The 18,783-nt window shown below is 37.1% G+C and overlaps 2 protein-coding genes across 2 annotated transcripts in view; one reads left to right on the forward strand and one right to left on the reverse strand.

Moving 5' to 3' along the window:
• Positions 1–383: 383 nt before the first annotated feature.
• Positions 384–3,708, reverse strand: MS3_00001421 (uncharacterized protein). The gene is made up of 4 exons (XM_051208877.1): positions 3,567–3,708; positions 3,385–3,534; positions 1,202–1,527; positions 384–1,166 (listed from the first exon to the last, which is right to left on the reverse strand). Exons 3-4 carry the CDS (start codon positions 1,365–1,367, stop codon positions 1,030–1,032), a joined length of 303 nt encoding a protein of 100 aa, XP_051074282.1. The 5' UTR covers positions 1,368–1,527; positions 3,385–3,534; positions 3,567–3,708; the 3' UTR covers positions 384–1,029.
• An 11,337-nt stretch (positions 3,709–15,045) lies between these two features.
• TFPI2 (Tissue factor pathway inhibitor 2) overlaps positions 15,046–18,783 on the forward strand; it is a 41,366-nt gene continuing 37,628 nt past the window's right edge. Inside the window, exons 1-2 of the mRNA XM_051208878.1 lie at positions 15,046–15,270; positions 18,133–18,295. Of these exons, the coding sequence (XP_051074283.1) occupies positions 15,205–15,270; positions 18,133–18,295 (229 nt within the window). The 5' untranslated portion in view covers positions 15,046–15,204. The remainder of the gene's footprint in view (positions 15,271–18,132; positions 18,296–18,783) is intronic.

Here is an 18,783-nt window from a genome sequence, read left to right on the forward strand (position 1 = left end):
ACAATTTCATCTCTATGTGCTAACGGGATGTGGGAACTTGGGTCAATGTACATACATACCAGGTTCTATTGTGACTGATTTAGTATTTATTAGTTTTGTTTATCACGTTTAATAAGTCATAATACAGTGCAGGTTATAAGTATGATGGCAATTAATTGTGAACAATAACATTATGTCAGTTATTAAATCAGTCGACATCTTTCCAAAAAAAGTTTCTACGATTATTAAAAGTGTACCTTATGGGTCTTGAATCTTACTAATACCTCCACAATACCAATTTATTGGTAATGAAGCATTGTTGGTGCCATATTGTCAGAATTTATGTACTATAAATGTTTTTAGTTAAGATTTAGTTGTCACGGGTCATATTGCGGGCTAGTTAACTGTCTTCCTAGTTAAAGTGATATGTATGCGATTTGATGAATTGCTTTAAATGGAGCATTTCATTCATAATTTGGTTTTTATAGTTAGGGAGAAGCTAGTTTTTACGGTTTAATAACCTGATTTTAGTGTCAGAAATTCACCTTAAACTGGCTCATGTACAAAATTGTGACTTTCAATCAATTCTCGCATGTTTACTAAGTGTAGTCACTATATTTGCTTCCTCGTTGTCGTCATTTTGGCGTGGAAAATGTTGAGTGAATTAGATAATTTTGAGTGCAGGTGTTTTATAGAAAAACCTATCTACATATTGGTATGCAATAGATTTGGGGTAATTTTTTCAGGTTGAAAGGGAAAAACTGTCACCTTGATGATAGCAGTGAGTTGCCACTTCCTTCAGAAATAATGATTCATTCTGGTTGTCTTGAGATTTGTATCTCTTTCCTTTTGATGACTATATATTTAATCAACCGTTTTTGCCCCACAATAATATACTTCTTTAAGCTCACTTTATTAATGGTGTATTGGCCTGAAAGAGCGGTGAATGACACGCGAAACCTTACTCCTAGTTGCAAACCTGCTGACATACAGTTGTGATTTCAGAAGACTAATAAGATTACGAAAACGCTATCACATTCTTAATGTAGTTTACACTTTTTTAGGACGACACCGTTTTTTCTGTTGTCTTTTCATTTTTATTTGTCTTTTGCGTTCTTTTTTACTTAGCCACACTGGGTAGGTTCCATGTTCATTACACAGTATTTTTGGCAAGCTTTTGGGAACAACTAGAACGTTCAAATAAAGCATATTGTAATCTTACTATCCATGTGATTTGAAGTTGAGTCAACCAACTGTTCGGAAGAGACTGAATTTTCTTCACTTTTCTTGGTAGATTTTATTAACTGATCCTTGATTTTCTTAAAGCTACGTCTACGTCTAATCGCACGAAACCGTCTTTTTGATTTACTTCGAATACTTTTGGTCATTATAAACAGATCCTTTGATTGCCAGGTAGTCCAAAAATGTATGTCACAACTTGAAACGAAGTTTTAGCTTGTTTCCTAGATAATTTGGGTACTATCAAGCTGACTGCGAAGGATAATTAGGTATTGAAATGGTCGGAATGTACTTGTTTAAGACGAATATCTGAAGAGAAAATGTAGAGTAAACTCAGCACATAATACAAAACTGAGATGATGTAACAATCAACAAGAATTGATACAACAATAAAATCAAATCCAGCACAGTTACTTTTCAGAAAAGAATTAAGGATATTTTATGCTTTGTGAAGCATCATGGAAAACATTCATAAGCAAGAACAACGAATATAGGAGTATGTGACAGTGAGAAATGATTGGAGCCGTGAGATAACATTTTTTAAATAGTATTTTTAATTATCTGGTCACATTCGTTTCACTTTAACTGTTTTTTTCTCGCCACAGTTTACATCATTTCTTAAACCCTGACTCGCCCCCAAATGCCCTGGTACGGCCGAGAGTGGGGAGAGTACGCTCTCCTCGAAATGCTCTCACATGGCCACGCGTATTTAGCCTCTGCCAAGGAAGTCCTACTAACTGCCTTCTCTCAGGGGGTGTTGTTTACGAAGATGAGAGGATGAAAAGCGAATGTTCGGCGCTTTAACCGGATCCCAAACCAATGGTGCACATGGGCTCCAGTATCCTGAGGGAACAAATGGCGTACGAACCAATCGTTGGTCACCGACTATCATGGGACTGCATCTCCTTACGACGCCCCACTGCCTTGTGGATCAGACCTATAGGTCGAAGGCTCGGAGCGTGGCCTCCTAGGAAAACCACCTGCTTCGGTTTGGGCACCCGGGCAGTACCACAGCCCTCACAAATATCGAATGAGATTTGTGTGGCGCATATGTATTTGGTGCCTCCTTGTACCAATATCTATGTGTTAAAATAAATAAATAAAACCCTGACTCAGTTAATCTAACTTGAAATATTACATCACTGGTCTAAAACTTCCATATTTAGTAACCCAAAACTTGCTACTCTGTTGAGCTTCAAATTAGCAGTAATGAACGTTTGGCCTAATAGCAGGGGCAAAATTTTAAACCGTCAAACTAGGTTGCAGTAATTTTAGTTATACATTAGTCCTTGAATCTACATAACAAATGTGAATAACCCTAACAATATGAGATAGGCTTTTTGAATGTTCCAATTTTATATACTTAGGTATTAGTGACATTTATCACAGTCCGCACAAAAGAAAGATTATCACGGGAATCAGCATATCTGAAATAAACAAAGCACCCTCTCCCAAATATAATGAGCCTTGAGAATACAGTTTACGTAAGTGACTGGTTTTTTATTTCTACCTTATTTCTCTCAAGTGTCACACTATTTTTGATACTTCTCACAGTGCATATGCACTGGTAAATTACAACAATTAGAAGCCTGTGTCTCTAATAACACGAAACGTAATAAGTTGAAAGAGATCAGTATGGACAGAAACTTATAGAACCACCAAATATATCTTTGAGTGGTGAAAGAAATGGACAATAAATTATAAATATGCGCCTTCATGGATCACCAAGAGCATTTAGTGAATGACTACATTCCAGGAAGTTTTTTCTCCAACAGTTTACTGGTATCAAAATTTATAGGTTTCGTTAGAAGTTCATCTAGTGGTCGGTTTCTAAAATAGTTTTACTCAGAACGCCAATAGATATTCGGGCAGTCGATTTTCCATGAGTTGTTTTCATTAAATTTACTTGTCGTGCAAAATCGATATTAAAATGGTAAATCCGTACATAACAAGCTAACTGACCTTAGTGAAATTTTCAACAAAATTACTTACACCAGGTCAAGTTCAAAGACGGAGAAAACTACTTAAATATTCGGCAATTAATACTTGGTTTCAAGTACATAAGTTTTGTTGGATTAAAATTGACAAAATCCCTTATTCTGGCCAGACAATATATATATATATAATATATAGGTTTGCTGTTAATATATTTAGGCCAGAACTGACCTTAATAGCAATTATAATTCTGTATGTCAGTAACTTGTAGAGACAATATTGATTTGTGCTTTTGAGGACCAAAAATTAAAAACAACAAGTTCCAAATAAATATTCTATACAGTTGGAATCACATCCACAAGATCCATATATACAACTGACCTGCAATTTTATTTAAGTGAGGAACCACCAACTTTTTTTCATTGTAAGGCCCTTGGCTAGAGTCAAGTTACTATGATTCAAGAACGGAAAAAAGGTATATAATGCTTATCATCTAACATTTGAGACAAGACTAGGGTGATGCTGGCCTTAAGCATGCTACGTAACGTACCAAACAAATTTAGCGGTAATAATAGACAAACACAAAACGTTTCAGACAGAAAATGTCTTAACGAACAAAAGGATAAAGTATGATAATGCTCACATTCTGCTTCCCTTAGTACTAACGAAATAAAAGTAAACGTCGAGCTTTGGTTTGTAAAATTCAACACTACATGACACCACTAATCCTTTTGGGTGTAAATTCCGAAACTAACAGTTTCTAACCAGAAAAAATCACACTGAAGTGGTCTTGCTTACAGAGGATTTGATGATACTATTGAGGATGTCACAGGTATTCAGTGTTTGACAACGCTTTTACCAGTAACACCTAATATATTTCGTTCCTACCCAGAGAAATCAAAAGACAGAGTCGAGGAGATCGGAAGAGTATATTTGGCGATAACCAATATATCGGAATTCTCTGATCTAATCTGGCTAGCGACTGCGGTAGATGTTGAGCACGGCGTTACCACACGTGATCTGGTGCGGATGCATGACCGAGCGCCTTCAGCTAGATGAGTCCACTAAAACATCTTGTCAGCATCCAATGTCGAAAACTTACAGAGCTATTTATTTTGGGTATTTATTTACCGCTACAGATCACTCCCCCCTAGTGGGGCAGTGACGACCCTAAGACGTGGCCAGCCAGAAGTTTAAACCCAACGAGTTTGTCGTTGGTAAACACTTCTCTGATAGCTTACTAAGCTTAGCAGCATCTGGTCGTCTTTCCTTACTATATGGGACCGAGGTACAACATAGTAAAAAAGGAAAAAGTTACAACGAAAACTTCGACTCCTCATAAACTTCATCGTTCTTTTCCAGCCGCCCTGGAAAAGAAAAAAGGAAGTGTAAGTGCATGTCGAAATACACTCGTATGTGCGTAAAAACACAATGTCGGCGAAAATATGGAAAATACACTCAAGCACACGTAATAGCGTTAAAAAATGTTTTGTTTTGTTTTTTTTAAATAAAAATAAAAATATATAAGCATATTAAAATTGTCTATTTTTAAAAAATATTATATATCGTAAAAAGAAAGATCGAGATAATATGAAATGTCGAGTAGTGCCTTACGTGCTGTAGTCGTTTAAATGTTCTGGAAATCTTACTCTTCTTCCAGAACGCGGTAATATAAGTTTATTTTCAGATACTGTCGAAGTATCATCGTGCGTGTTGGTTGTCAGATGAGGTATTATGAATGTCAGCGTCATATCACTCGATTGTATCGAAGGAAAATGGACGTAAATAGGATTTCCTTATAAATACACTGCTTTGAGGCGATAGATGCTGGTGCTATCGTTAGTGTCGTTTTTATCGACTATATGGTACTTATATTCACGTTGAAGAACTTTGAAAGGTCCTTCGTACGCTGGTTCGAATGGCCGTGGATGCGAGTCTCGACGAACGAAAACGTGTGTACTATGTCGTAAGTCAGGTTGAACGAAAACATCGGTTGATTGTGGTCGGGTGGAAGCAGGTTTAACTGAACGCATGTTAAGCCTGTTCGTGTAGGAGGTTAAATCCATGTTCATTGAAGAGGATGAAGGATCCACGAATTCTCCTGGAAGTTGAAGTGTTGTTCCATAAACGAGTTGAGCCGCAGTGTATCCAATGTCAGCTTTCACAGCATTGCGAATACCTAGTAAGACAAGTGGAAGAGCGTCGGTCCACTGTGAAACGTTTGCAACTGGTAGTGAAGCTTTTAGTTGTCGGTGAAAACGTTCTACCAACCCGTTCGCTTGTGGATGGTAGGCGGTCGTTCGGAAGCGAGTGATTCCTAAAAGTGTGGTCAGACGTCGGAAAAGATCAGATTCAAACTGACGTCCGCGGTCTGTAGTGATGGTTGAAGGGCAGCCGAAGTTTGCTACCCATCGTTCGACGAAGGCGCGAGCCACTGTTTCAGCAGTGATGTCCTTGATAGGTACTGCTTCTGGCCATCGAGTGAAACGGTCTACGCAGGTTAAGAGGTAAGAGTATCCATTTGAATCTGGTAAAGGTCCTACCAAATCCAGATGAACATGGTCGAAACGAGCATCGGGAGTTTTAAACGAGCCTAAGGGACATTTATTGTGTCTGATAACCTTAGATTTCTGGCAGCTTACACAGGGGCGTGCCCACTCCCTCACGTCTTTATTCATGCCAGGCCAGCAAAACCGATTTGCTATAAGTTTGATGGTTGCACGAACACCTGGATGAGAAAGTTTGTGCAATGTATTAAAGACGTTGCGTCGATAAGGTTTCGGCACGATTGGGCGATCCCTACCTGTAGATGTGTCACAAAGTAAGGTTTCCTTACTCGTTCCCATCTGTTTGATGCGTAGTTTGAGTGTTGTAGATGATAACTCGTGCTGAAGATCAGTGTCTTTTTTAAGCTGGGCGAGTTTAAGAAGATCGATTTCCTGGAAACTGTTCCAGGAAGTTATGCGAGATAAGGCGTCTGCAACTACATTGTTTGCTCCAGAAATGTGTTGAATATCTGAAGTAAACTGCGAAATGTAGTCCGGTTGTCGAGACTCACGTGGTGAGTGCTTGTCTGAAGAGGAGCTCAAAGAGAAAGTAAGAGGTTTATGGTCAGTAAAAAGGGTGAATTCTCGGCCTTTGATATAGTGTTGAGAATGCCGTACAGCACAATACATAGCTAGGAGTTCCCTACCGAATGTGCTGTACCTCGATTCGGTGTCTAGCAACCTTCTAGAGAAAATGCCAAGGGTTGCCAGGAGTTGTTAACCCATTGTTGTTAGACGCCACCGATTGCCGAGTCCAATGCGTCTACTGCGATACTAATGGGTGCTTCAGTGTCCTGATGTGCGAGCAATGTTGCTTTAGCGATCAGTTCCTTAACTGTGGAGAATGCTTTTTGTGCGGTGTCATCCAAAGTGATGGATTTCGCATTTCCACGAAGTTGGTCGGTAAGAGGTTTCATAAGTAGCGTGCATTTAGGTATGAATCGTCTATAGAAACTTACAAGGCCGTTGAATGTTCATAATTGCTTGATCGTGATCGGTTCTGGGTAATCCAGAATGGCGGCAACTTTGGTTCTAAGGGGTCGAATGCCTTGCGAATGTATAGTGTGTTCTAGGAAGTCTAATGAATTAGTTCCGATTTGGCATTTCTGAATGTTCACAGTAATGCCATGTTTTTGTAGTCGATCGAAAACAAGATCCAGATGCTTGAGATGCGATTCTCTGTCCGGACTTGCTATTAGATAGTCGTCAACATACGCATGTACGAAGTTGAGACCTCGAAAAACGTCGTCTATAAACCTTTGGAAGGCTTGTGCAGCGTTTCTTAGACCGAAGGGCATTCGCAAAAATTCGTAAAGTCCGAGGGGAGTTATGATAGCTGTTTTCGGTATGTCGTCAGTGGCCATAGGGATTTGGTTACACGCTTTAACCAAGTCGATATTCTAAAAGACTGTTGTATCTTTCAAAGTAGCTGTCAAATCGTGAAGTGAGGCAACGGTTAACGATCAGGAATGGTTCTCTCATTCAATCGCCGGTAGTCACCAGTTGGACGCCAATCGCTGCTGTCCTTTTTGGGGGCCATGTGCAACGGAGATGCCCATGGGCTGTTTGACGGTCGTATGATCCCTAAGTCTATCATGTGATCGAATTCGTTTTTCGCTAACCTTAGCTTTTCGGGAGCTAGTCGTCGTGCTTTAGAAAATACTGGTGGTCCTGTAGTCGTGATGTGATGTGTAACATTGCTGGTTACACACGGTAATCTCGGTTGCGTTTGTTGTATCCCAGGATACTTATCGAGTAGTGGTTGATAGAGTGGGTCTATCCTATGTTTAATTGTGACTGGGGATAATTTGAAACCAGAAAAGGAAGTTACGCAAACGGACAAATTAGTGTTTCCGTCTACTAGCCTCCGTTTGCGCGTATCGATGATCAGACTATGGTGTTGTAGAAGGTCTATACCAATAATTGGCATAGAAACGTCTGCAACAACGAAGATCCAGTGAATGGGTTTGCGTAAACCCACGTTAAGGTAAACGTACCTTTTGCCATACGTAGCGATCGGTTTTCCGTTTGCCGCCTGTAAGTTTAGGGTCGATTCGTGAAGACGGTCGTTGGAATTCGCTGGGAGAACGCTAACTTCTGCGCCAGTGTCGACGAGGTAGCGAACTCTCGTTGTCACATCTGTGACGTATAACAGACGGCTATGTTCGCCGGCTACGGTTGCCGTTAACGCGTGCCGGCTTGGAAGTTTCCCGAGTTGTTTTTCGAGTCACTCGGTTTCGTGTTGGGAAAATTGCAGGGTTTTCTGCAATTTCTGGAGTACTTTGGGTGTCTGTTCAGTCATGATGAAATATGAAGTACGATAATGAACGAGGGGAAATATATATATATCCAAGAAGAAAGCACGAAAAAAATCACAATGTTTAAAAAATAAGAAATAAGGCAGTGATATATAAAAAAATCCCAAAAAGGAACAGACTCACAGTTGCAATTAGGCGTACCAGATCACGTCGGTCTCACCAATGAGGATGTCACAGGTATTCAGTGTTTGACAACGCTTTTACCAGTAACACCTAATATATTTCGTTCCTACCCAGAGAAATCAAAAGACAGAGTCGAGGAGATCGGAAGAGTATATTTGGCGATAACCAATATATCGGAATTCTCTGATCTAATCTGGCTAGCGACTGCGGTAGATGTTGAGCACGGCGTTACCACACGTGATCTGGTGCGGATGCATGACCGAGCGCCTTCAGCTAGATGAGTCCACTAAAACATCTTGTCAGCATCCAATGTCGAAAACTTACAGAGCTATTTATTTTGGGTATTTACTTACCGCTACACCATCACCGAAGTGTCTTTTAACGAAGTGATTTCAAAACCAATTATTAAGTAAGCTGAGGATATTTGAGTGGAAATATATATTTGAACTAATGTTAGATGCATCGTCCAGTATAACATTTAGACTGGATAGTTATCAGAGATGAGTCCCTTGGTGTATTGAAACGTGATCCGGTGAAGAAATGTGGCGTGGTGCCATCAGTGGTGTTTCTAATATTACTGAAATGTCACACATTAGTTTCGGACACTTACATTATGTAGGTTTGTACATTACCTACTGTCTCAGCTCACTTTTCCCCCTTATAAAATCATATGGACCTTGTGAACTGATAAACAAGGGGTTCAAAACCAAGTAGCTTGTCTTTGCTGAATACCCTGTTGATAGCTTTCTATTCTGAGGAGCACATAAGATATCGTATTACTATTAGTAAGTGCATACTAACAAATAACTAGGTCTTTCAATATCTTCCTGGATTTCTTCAGTTTTTACTAGTCTATTAAGAAGAAATTTAGGTGCCAGTAGAGTTATGGCAACACTCCGACGATCAATGTCAATTGTGGTTCATTTTTATTAGGTTCTTTTATTGACTTATCGAACAGACTACGTTATTCAGGCAGTAGTATCTTTTTTTCTTTTTGCTATTGTGCTCACTATTTTGTCTGTATAAACTTTTACGCTTGATCGTAGGGTAGCCTACGCACATATTTCTCTAACTTAAATGTTGACAGCTTAAATATCGCTCAATAAATAATTCTCTTCCTCATTTGTAGACGTACTTGAATCCTATTAATATCCCTTGCCTTGCTCTGCCTTTATTCGATTTGACTACAAATTTGCCTCTGTATTTGCTCACATATACTTAATCGCCACTCCGCTTCAAATCCGCCCGATGCGCTAGTAGATCTGTGGTCTGAGCTATCCGCAAACAAACTGTAGTTGCTGCTTGTCATTGCCTTTTGATTTCAAACACTGTTGGAATTTATATAATAGCAGTTACGAAGGCGATTGATTAACGAAGCTGAGCCACTACAAGACAAGGTCATGCTTATGCAGGTGTTAGCGATCACTCCGTGAGAAAGATGTTTAAATCCACATATGTTTACAACGATACGGTGTAGATTATACCTGCAAAACGGTTTTACCCGTTTTTTGATATTTTCGATATTTTTACACCTAATCTGCATTAGGTTTTGTGCGAATCCTTTCGTGTTTTACCTCACTTTGATTTCCTCCCAGATGTAGTTTATTTCGGCACGGAATAACATAAATATCCTATTGCACCGAAATTTAAGAACCTTATATATTTTATGAATAGGCCAAATCAGTGATAAAAGAACCGAGACGATCAAGAATACAATTGATCAAGAATTCAGCAGTCAGAATATAAAATTAAACGAAACAAAAAAGAAACAATTGTTGAAATCTCAGTGACGTTAAGGGTTTGGTCAAAATTCACAACCTTAGATAATATAAAACCAATAATTGACAACAAACTCGGTGATGAATGTATTGTAGGTGAATTCAGAGTGAAATACAAGGTCGTTATCTATGAAAAAAAACAAAGAAATACGGGGAATGTGTACACGAAAAAGTTTCCATACACATCAGCATTCATCGACAATACCTCTCTAGCTCCGCCTGAAACACTGGCTACTGCCGGTCCCGAGTCCGGATGAAGTAGGAGGGCTGAACGTGGGTTAGCGACCCCATCCCATAGAAAACCAATTCATTTAAAAGCGCTTGTAGTAGTCGTTGGGTCACGGTTGACTATAATCACCAATGCCGATAGACTATGTGCCAGTTACCAGGTTAGATTCCTCGTAGGGTGAACATCAGAAAGCAGTTGAGGGTTGTTGTTATGATGTATTTGTTGGCGACCTCGTGGTATCGAAATAATACCGAAATCGTGCCAAAATCTACAAGAGAGACTACTGAGCGTACGAGAGTTCGTGCAAGGTCTCAAAAAACGGAAGAGAGTTTTTTGGTACACTTAAACAAACAGGTACAGTAGAACAACCACTGGTACAGTTGGTTATAATAATAATTTTTTCCATCATACCAATCGCGTTCTCTTCACTACACACTAATCAGAAAAAGCAATTCAGACCATTTAAACTTTGCCATGGGAGTCACAAAGCCTTCATTTAGAGGAGTTATGACGCCTCATGATGAAAGCCGAGTTCCTTCGGAAGTCACGAGGCCGATGACCCTTCTGACAACCAAGGAAGCTATCGATTTAGATACATAGGATGCCCGTACAATGTAGGAGACCGGGAGAGTCATACAAACTGCAGAAGAAATGAAAATACATGACCCGAAGGTACTTGGATTCAGTGAAACACATTGGAAGCTGGTTGGACAACAAAGACTAGCTTCAGTGGAATTGCTGTTATACTCCGGCAATGAAGAAGAAAATGCTCCACATACACAAAGAGTTACACTGATGCTTTTCAACCAAGCAGAAATGCACTTATAGGTTGGGAGTCTCATGGAACCAGGATCATCAGAGCCTCCTTCAAAACAAAGAAAGACGGCATTACAACGAAAGTCATCCAATGCTATGCGCCTACCAACGACTACAATAAAGACGTTAAAGGTCAATTCTACGATAGGCTGCAGGCAATTGTCGAGAAATGCCCAACAAAGGGCTTGAGCATTCCGACAGGGGACCTAAATGCCAAGGTTGGGATGGACACCACCAGGTATGAAGAAATAGTTGAGCGACATGGACTAGGAGAAAGGAACGAAAATGATGAGAGATTTGCGAACCCATGTGTCTTCAATAATCTGGTCATAGGCGGAACTATATTCCCACATAAACGCAAACATTAAGCCACATGGACTCTGTAGGATCCAAACCACGTTTGGACTGCTGGACAGCTGCCTGGATAAGTTGGATACGCGCCCTCGCCCGTTTGAAACCAAAACAAGGTAATTGGGTAAGATAGCGGTTCTATAATTTATCATAAATTTAAGTATACATTATTACCTAAACAAATATAACCACACAGCTATCCAACCAATAATTGTTTAATTGATCAAATCTAAACTACAATAAATAAGAAAGTTGATAAAGAATGCAAGAAAATTACCAATCACCACAAATAAATGTTATTCTATCCTGTCTGGATAGATCACGTACAGATTCGTTCAAAAGGTAATAATTGGTCGCTCTATAACACAGAGTGTTTTCAATTCTGGAAGAGTGCTTCAATTCACAACCAAAATGCACAATTCCAGTCAACACAGGTCAAGCAATCAAAAGCAGGAACCAACCAAAATGGCTGCCGCTCAGACTTAGTATAAAGTAAAACAACATAAGTGCAGTTCGGGAAGAAACATGGGGAATTAGTGAAGGTGTGGTAAAAACAAAAACTATAATAAAATACAAATATTAACAATTCAAATGTAATCCAAAAGTTAACAATGTACAACTAAGAAGATCAATAGGAACAAAGTGCAAGTATATACATGGAGGGATTTTCACAAACACACAAGGCATTCAAAATGGATCTTACAGACTCCACCGGATCACACTACACAGGAGCAAATCGACCATATCTGCATCAACAGAAAGTTCAGGAGGATGATGAAGGATGTGAGAACAAAGAGATGAGCTGACATCGTGCCAGATCGTCACTTGCTGGTCGCCAAGATGAAATTGAAACTCAAGAAGCACTGGACAACGAGGCGGACCACATCACAAAAGTTTAATACGGCTTTTCTTCGGGATTTCGACAAACCCAACAAGTTCAAGATAGCCCTCAGCAATAAGTTCCAGACCTTTCATGATCTACTCAATGGAGAAGGAACTACTGTGGAGAGCAACTGGAAGGGGATCAAAGAGGCAATCACTTCAACATGTCATGAGGTCCTGGGTCACAAGAAGCACCATCACAAGGAATGAATCACTGTTGATATACTGGATAAGATTCAAGAAAGGAGGAACAGGAGGACAGTAATCAATACCAGCCGCACATAAACGGAAAAACCAAGGCCCAAACCGAATACACAGAAGTAAACAAGCAAGTGAAGAGGAGCATCAGAACCGACAAACGTAAATATGTGGAAGATTTAGCAACGACGGCAGAAAGGCTGAAAGAGAAGGAAACATGAGACAACTGTATGACACGACAAAGAAACTCTCTGGAAATTATCGTAAATCAGAACGACCAGTGAAAAGCAAGAAAAGCAATATAGTCACCGACATTGCATAACAGCGAAACAGGTGGGTAGAGCACTTCGAGGAACTCTTGAGTCGACCAGCCCCACTAAACTCCCCAACGTCGATGCAGCACCCACAGACCTCCCAATCGATATTGGATTGCCAACAATTGAAGAGATCATCATGACTATCAGACAAATCAAGATCTGCAAAGAAGCGGGTTTAACTGACATTTCAGCAGAGACACTGAAAGCAGACGTAGCAGTAACTGCAAAAATAATCCACATTCTCTTTAGCAAGATATGGGATGAGGAACAAGTACTAGTAGATTGGAAAGAAGGATACATGATCAAGCTACCGAAGAAACGCTATATCAGCAAGTGTGAGAACTAAAGAGGCATCACTCTCCTTTCAATACCAGGAAAAGTCGTCAACAGGGTATTTTTAAACAGAATGAGGAACTCCGTAGACACCCATCTTCGAGACCAACAGGTTGGATTCCATAAGGATAGATCCTGTACAGACCAAATCGCAACACTACGGATCGAATGGATTATGAAGATGTCAACATCTGGGGAGAAGCATGGGATACACTGGACAACTAGGATGCAGTTTGACGATCTAAACTTCACAGATGATATGGCTCTTCTATCGCACACGCAAAAGCAAGTGCAGAAGAAGACGACCAATGTAGCAGCAGCCTCAACAGAAGTAGGTCTCAACATACACAAAGGGAAAAGCAGGATTCTCCGATACAACACAACATGCACCAATCAAATTACACTTGACGGAGAAGCTTTGGAGGATGTAAAAACCTTTGCATACCTCGGCAGCAACATTGATGAGCACAGTTGATCTGATGCAGATGTGAAGGCGCGAATAGGCAAAGCAAGAGCAGCATATCTACAAGTGGTGAACATCTGGAACTCAAAACAACTGTCAACCAACACCAAGGTCAGAATTTTCGATACAAATGCCAAGACAGTTCTACTGTATGGGGCGGAAACCTGGAGAACTACGAAAGCCATCATCCAGAAAATACAAGTGTTTATTAACAGATGTCTACGCAAAATACTTCGGATCCGTTGGCCGGGCACTATCAGCAACAACCTACTGTGGGAGAGAACAAGTCAAGTTTCATTGCAGGAAGAAGCACTGGAGGTGGATAGGAAACAAATTGAGGAAAGCACCCAACTGCATCACAAGACAAGACCTCATTCGCAATCCACATGGCCAATGGAGGAGAGGGAGACCAAAGAACACATTACGTCGAGAAATGGGGACAGATATGAGAAGAATGAACGACAATTGGATTGAAGTAGAAAGGAAGGCCCAGGACAGAGTGGGTTGGAGAATGCTGGGAGTAACAGGTGTTAGTAAGTGGGTAAGTAAGCAAGTGAGTATGCAACAAGACGTCTCTCACTAAGCTCTTTAAATTTCTGGATCCCAAGACAGAGTACTTTTATTGGAGCCGAAATGCCAATAGGAAGGGATATCTCTGATATCACAAAAGATAATTTCCGAGTCATTTAAGATACTATACAGTGTGATCCTGTAATCATGCTGTAATTATGAGTTCTATGTAGCATTACTGCTCACCATTTTTATCCTAGATTTACTTATGCTAAGAGGAATAGAATCCTTAATGATCCGATTATTTTTTCTATACAAGTCATCTTGATGAGTTAAAATATGTGAACAACCTCGTACCTTATTCCAATATTTCATCAATCAATAGTTAATTATGTTTACTATCATCGAACAAATCTTTAAAGTTAAAAATATCATTATTCTCAGCTAGACTGTAGAAGAAATTCTGTGTAAGTCATTATGGTATCATAATTTGGTTATAATTGAGATCAATTTCATTAACAGGAATAAATTCAATTTAATTTGGTTAGATATAGCACGGATATTTAGGATTTGACAACGATTTTATCTGTAGCATCTTTATAATCAAAAGATATCAACCCAATCAGATCAAAAGTCAGGAATGTATATTTACATGGCAAATTAATAATGAATTATAATAAATAAAAGTACTACATAAATTAAGTAGTAGTATAAGTTGTTAACTTTTCTAAATCATTAATTATAATAATAGGTATAAACATATTACAGAATTAATTAATGTACCATCTTCCAAATGAATATTGTTTTACTGGAATTACATATATATATATAGTTTCAAACAAATTCATTTACTATAATATTCCTAAATAACATATAAATGAAAATGTGTAAATAAGGCGACAATTGACATATTCAATATTTTCATATAATCTCATAATAATAATAATAATAATAATAATAATAATAATAATAATAATAATAATAATAATTAATATAAACAAATTGGTCATTTTTAATTGATTAAATTAAAATTTCACATCACATAAAACGCCGGTTAATAAATTTTTAATACTGTTTTGGTTGATATGCCTTTCAATCGAATGGACTTAACTCATAGGAATTAATTTAGATACCTTTGTTAAAAAAATATAATAATAATAATAATAATAAATGATTCACTTGGAATAATGAATAAAAAATTGATTGTAATAATAAGTATACTTATACTAATTCTCAGCTGTTGGTATGTTAAAGTAAGTTAGAATTTATTATTATTTATTATGAATAGTTATATCTTTGATTTAATGATCCTAGTATGATTAAATTACATAACATGATCCCTTTCTTTTTTGAGGGGGGTGGGTGGGTAGTGGTGAAATTCTGTGAAAATTCATTACAAATTACATTATAAACTAATAACTAATAGAGTTTATTTTATAGTTTGTATTACATAATGATCTTAAATAACCGTTGAAAATCAAAGAGTACTATGCAGATGTTTTTCATGCTAATATGGGACTTCTCAACAATGCGCAATTATTACCCTACCAGGATGTCGAACATGGGACATTCAGGTCTTGCAGCAAGTGTTTATTTTCAATCTAGAATCTAATGATTAACATTTATAACTTTAGTCAATTCATGATACTGCGGAGTCATCTACAGGTGCCTACATATTTTTATATTTAAGGAGTGATGTATTATGAGAGAGAAATAGAATGATTCTAAATGATGACATACATTGATACTGTCTAGGGCTCTACAATTCTGTAAATGAAAAATAGATTATAATCATATGTTGGATATATAATTGTAACAAATAATTGCTACAACACGGCAAGCTGCAAGAAGTCAGAAAGGAAACATTTTAATTGAATATCGTATAACAACAATTCAGTATAAACAGTTGCTAACTGATTTAGACTTTGTAATCCATAGGTTGGCTTAAAACAGACTGTTTTTCCAATATTGATCTGGTCAGGATTGTAGTAATTAAACAAAATCGACAACCAAAGGTTAAGTATTTAGTCTGACTTGAGTTTAATGTTTTTTATTTCATTAATTCGTCTCCCTATCTCTTGAAATAAATTAAGTTCAGACGATATAAACTTATTCATTCATTGAAAAAAGTTATTTCAGATAAATGAGCCTATATCTGAACAAAGGAGTTCTAGTGAGAAGCTGTGACCACTTGAGTTCAACCAGTTCTGTTGTGAAGTAGCTACTCACTGAAGACAATGATGGACGGTGGCTTGATTTCGTGGATTGGTTGAAGTTAGACATTAGCACCATTGGATGCTGACTTAGTGGTCTAGGTGTTAAGCGATCGCGCGCGAGACTGATAGGTCCCGGGTTCGAATCTCGACAGGCGGGAAATTGGCTTCACACTTCTGAAGAGTCCTATACTAGGACGAAACGGCCGTCCAGTGCTTTCAGGTCTTTCATGGTGATCTAGCTTTAATCGACTGATGAATTCAACTATTAAAAGAATATTTACTGAATCTGAAACAATAACTAATTACCGTTCTGTTATTTCATATCTATTACATTGTCAGTAAAGTATGTTATAAGTATCTACTATCTTAGTAACATCTTTTGTATAATGTTTTATGGATCAATGAAATTTTCACAATTCTCAAACTTGCTACTTTGATAAATGTCAATAATACCAACTATTAAGTTTATGCTGTGTAATGTAATGGACATATTACCATGAGTAATATTGAAAGGTTTAAATGTTATACTTAAAAGAAGTATAAGTTTTCTTTGGGGATGAAGAATATCGAACCGCAAAGTTCGTTATGTTATTTAGAAGATTTTTAACTTTGATTATTTTATTTTATGGAGATATGTTAAAGAATTCAAATACATACAAGACCTTATAGAAAATTAAGTGACTGAAATTTCTTTAAAGAATCATAATAATGAGACATACAGCTGTCTGTTTATAGTATTTCAACCATAAAATCTTAAAATCAGATGGTTTATTCTAAGTGAAAGCGTAGATATATTGTGATAATTAGTATACATATATATCCTTATGTTATGCGAGTAATCTTCTGAAGTCAGTTTGTACAATGTAGTTCGAAAAAACTAATTTCTAATATCATTAGCTGAATATCATTTTATACAGCAAACGTTTTTTCTATTTTGCTTGGAATACCGAAGAAAAACTCTTAGGTGAGAAATAAATAACTAATGGACTCATTTCAATGTACATCTACGAGCGTAATAAAACCAATTTAATATTATATGAACAAAACTATTCAGTAATTCATTAGTTAATGAAAATCCAGTATCATAGTTCTAAAAGAAACATCAAAATTTAGTTTGTTACTAACTTCCATTTAATGATTGATGGTGGTGTATTTCTGTGAACACTTAATATGTTATGTAATAAACTCATCATTCTACAGTGTTGCTTAATTAAAAAAATAGAGTTGTTTCACTCATATATAAAGGTATTTTAAAAACTTTAATGAAGCATTTACACATTTATGAAATAGAATATACAACAAAAATATCAGATTTCTCTCTAAAAATAATCAAGTAATATTTACATGATGATTTCAAGTTTGGATTAATTGTACAAAGTACTTTTGTAACGTACATCTTTATGGCTTTGCGTATAAATGTACTCTCTCTGTGCATTGATAATATCCTCCATAATAATTTATAAGGATCTGAGTAAAATCAGGTTTTTATGTTTCCTCAGTTATTGGATTCTGTTAATAATAAATATAATATTTTGTTATATCCCAATGAATGGAGAAATTGTATTTCCGACGTTTCGTGACTTGATGCAAGCCACTTCTTCAGAATAAACAAAACAAACAAATTAAATTAACATAAATATAAATAATACAAAGGGAACATACTTGTGTTGATTTAATTAAGTTATTTATTTACCCTGAAGTGGCCTACATTAAGTCACGAAACCCCGGAAATACAATTTTTCTACTCATTCGGATATAACAAAAAAATATGTTTACCATTATCTTTGTACTCATTACTCAATTTATGTGAAAGTATCAAGTTCAACCTTGGCATTGACATCTATTTAGATTTTGTTATTTTATAAAAAAATGTAATTTATAATTTTTATTTCATTTTAGACTGCTTCCATCAAAAATGATGATAGTAATGATGTGGAAACGTCTGAATCTAGTGAAGTTACAAATACTTTAGAATACGAAGGAAAAGAAGATGAAGTAGGTGAACAAGATAAAGTTACAGAAGAAATAGATTTTAATTCAATAGAATTATACAATTCTTCGGGTGAGAGTTTATTGTTTTATTCAATTTAATTAGAAATAACATGTAAATCACTATGTACAATAGGATACCAAGAAATGAACCATAAAACAATCAAATTAAACCGTTATGATGGAAAAAAGGACAGAAACCATACATTTAGCAAATTGATAAATAAAGTAATATACACTAAGAGATACAACTCAAATAATAACACAGTCAAGATAGATTTCATTCATTTCTATTATTCGCCTTGTTGATGTAAAGAATACAGCAGAAAGCTACAGTGGAATTATTGGTGAATGCTGTTCCGAGTAATTCTTGGTAATATATCAATACACAGAGTTTCGGGGCCTTAAAGATTGTAAAATAGGAGTCGTCATGGGCCTTGGGATTCCATCCCATTCTGATTATCTCTCATTTCACTAACCTTTAGCATGAACTAACTACCCGTACTTCTTTTAAAGTTATGGTAACCAAAAGGTTGGCATATATAGAATATGATCATGATA

The sequence above is a fragment of the Schistosoma haematobium genome, chromosome 1 (assembly GCF_000699445.3).
Source record: "Schistosoma haematobium chromosome 1, whole genome shotgun sequence".
NCBI lineage: Eukaryota > Metazoa > Platyhelminthes > Trematoda > Strigeidida > Schistosomatidae > Schistosoma > Schistosoma haematobium.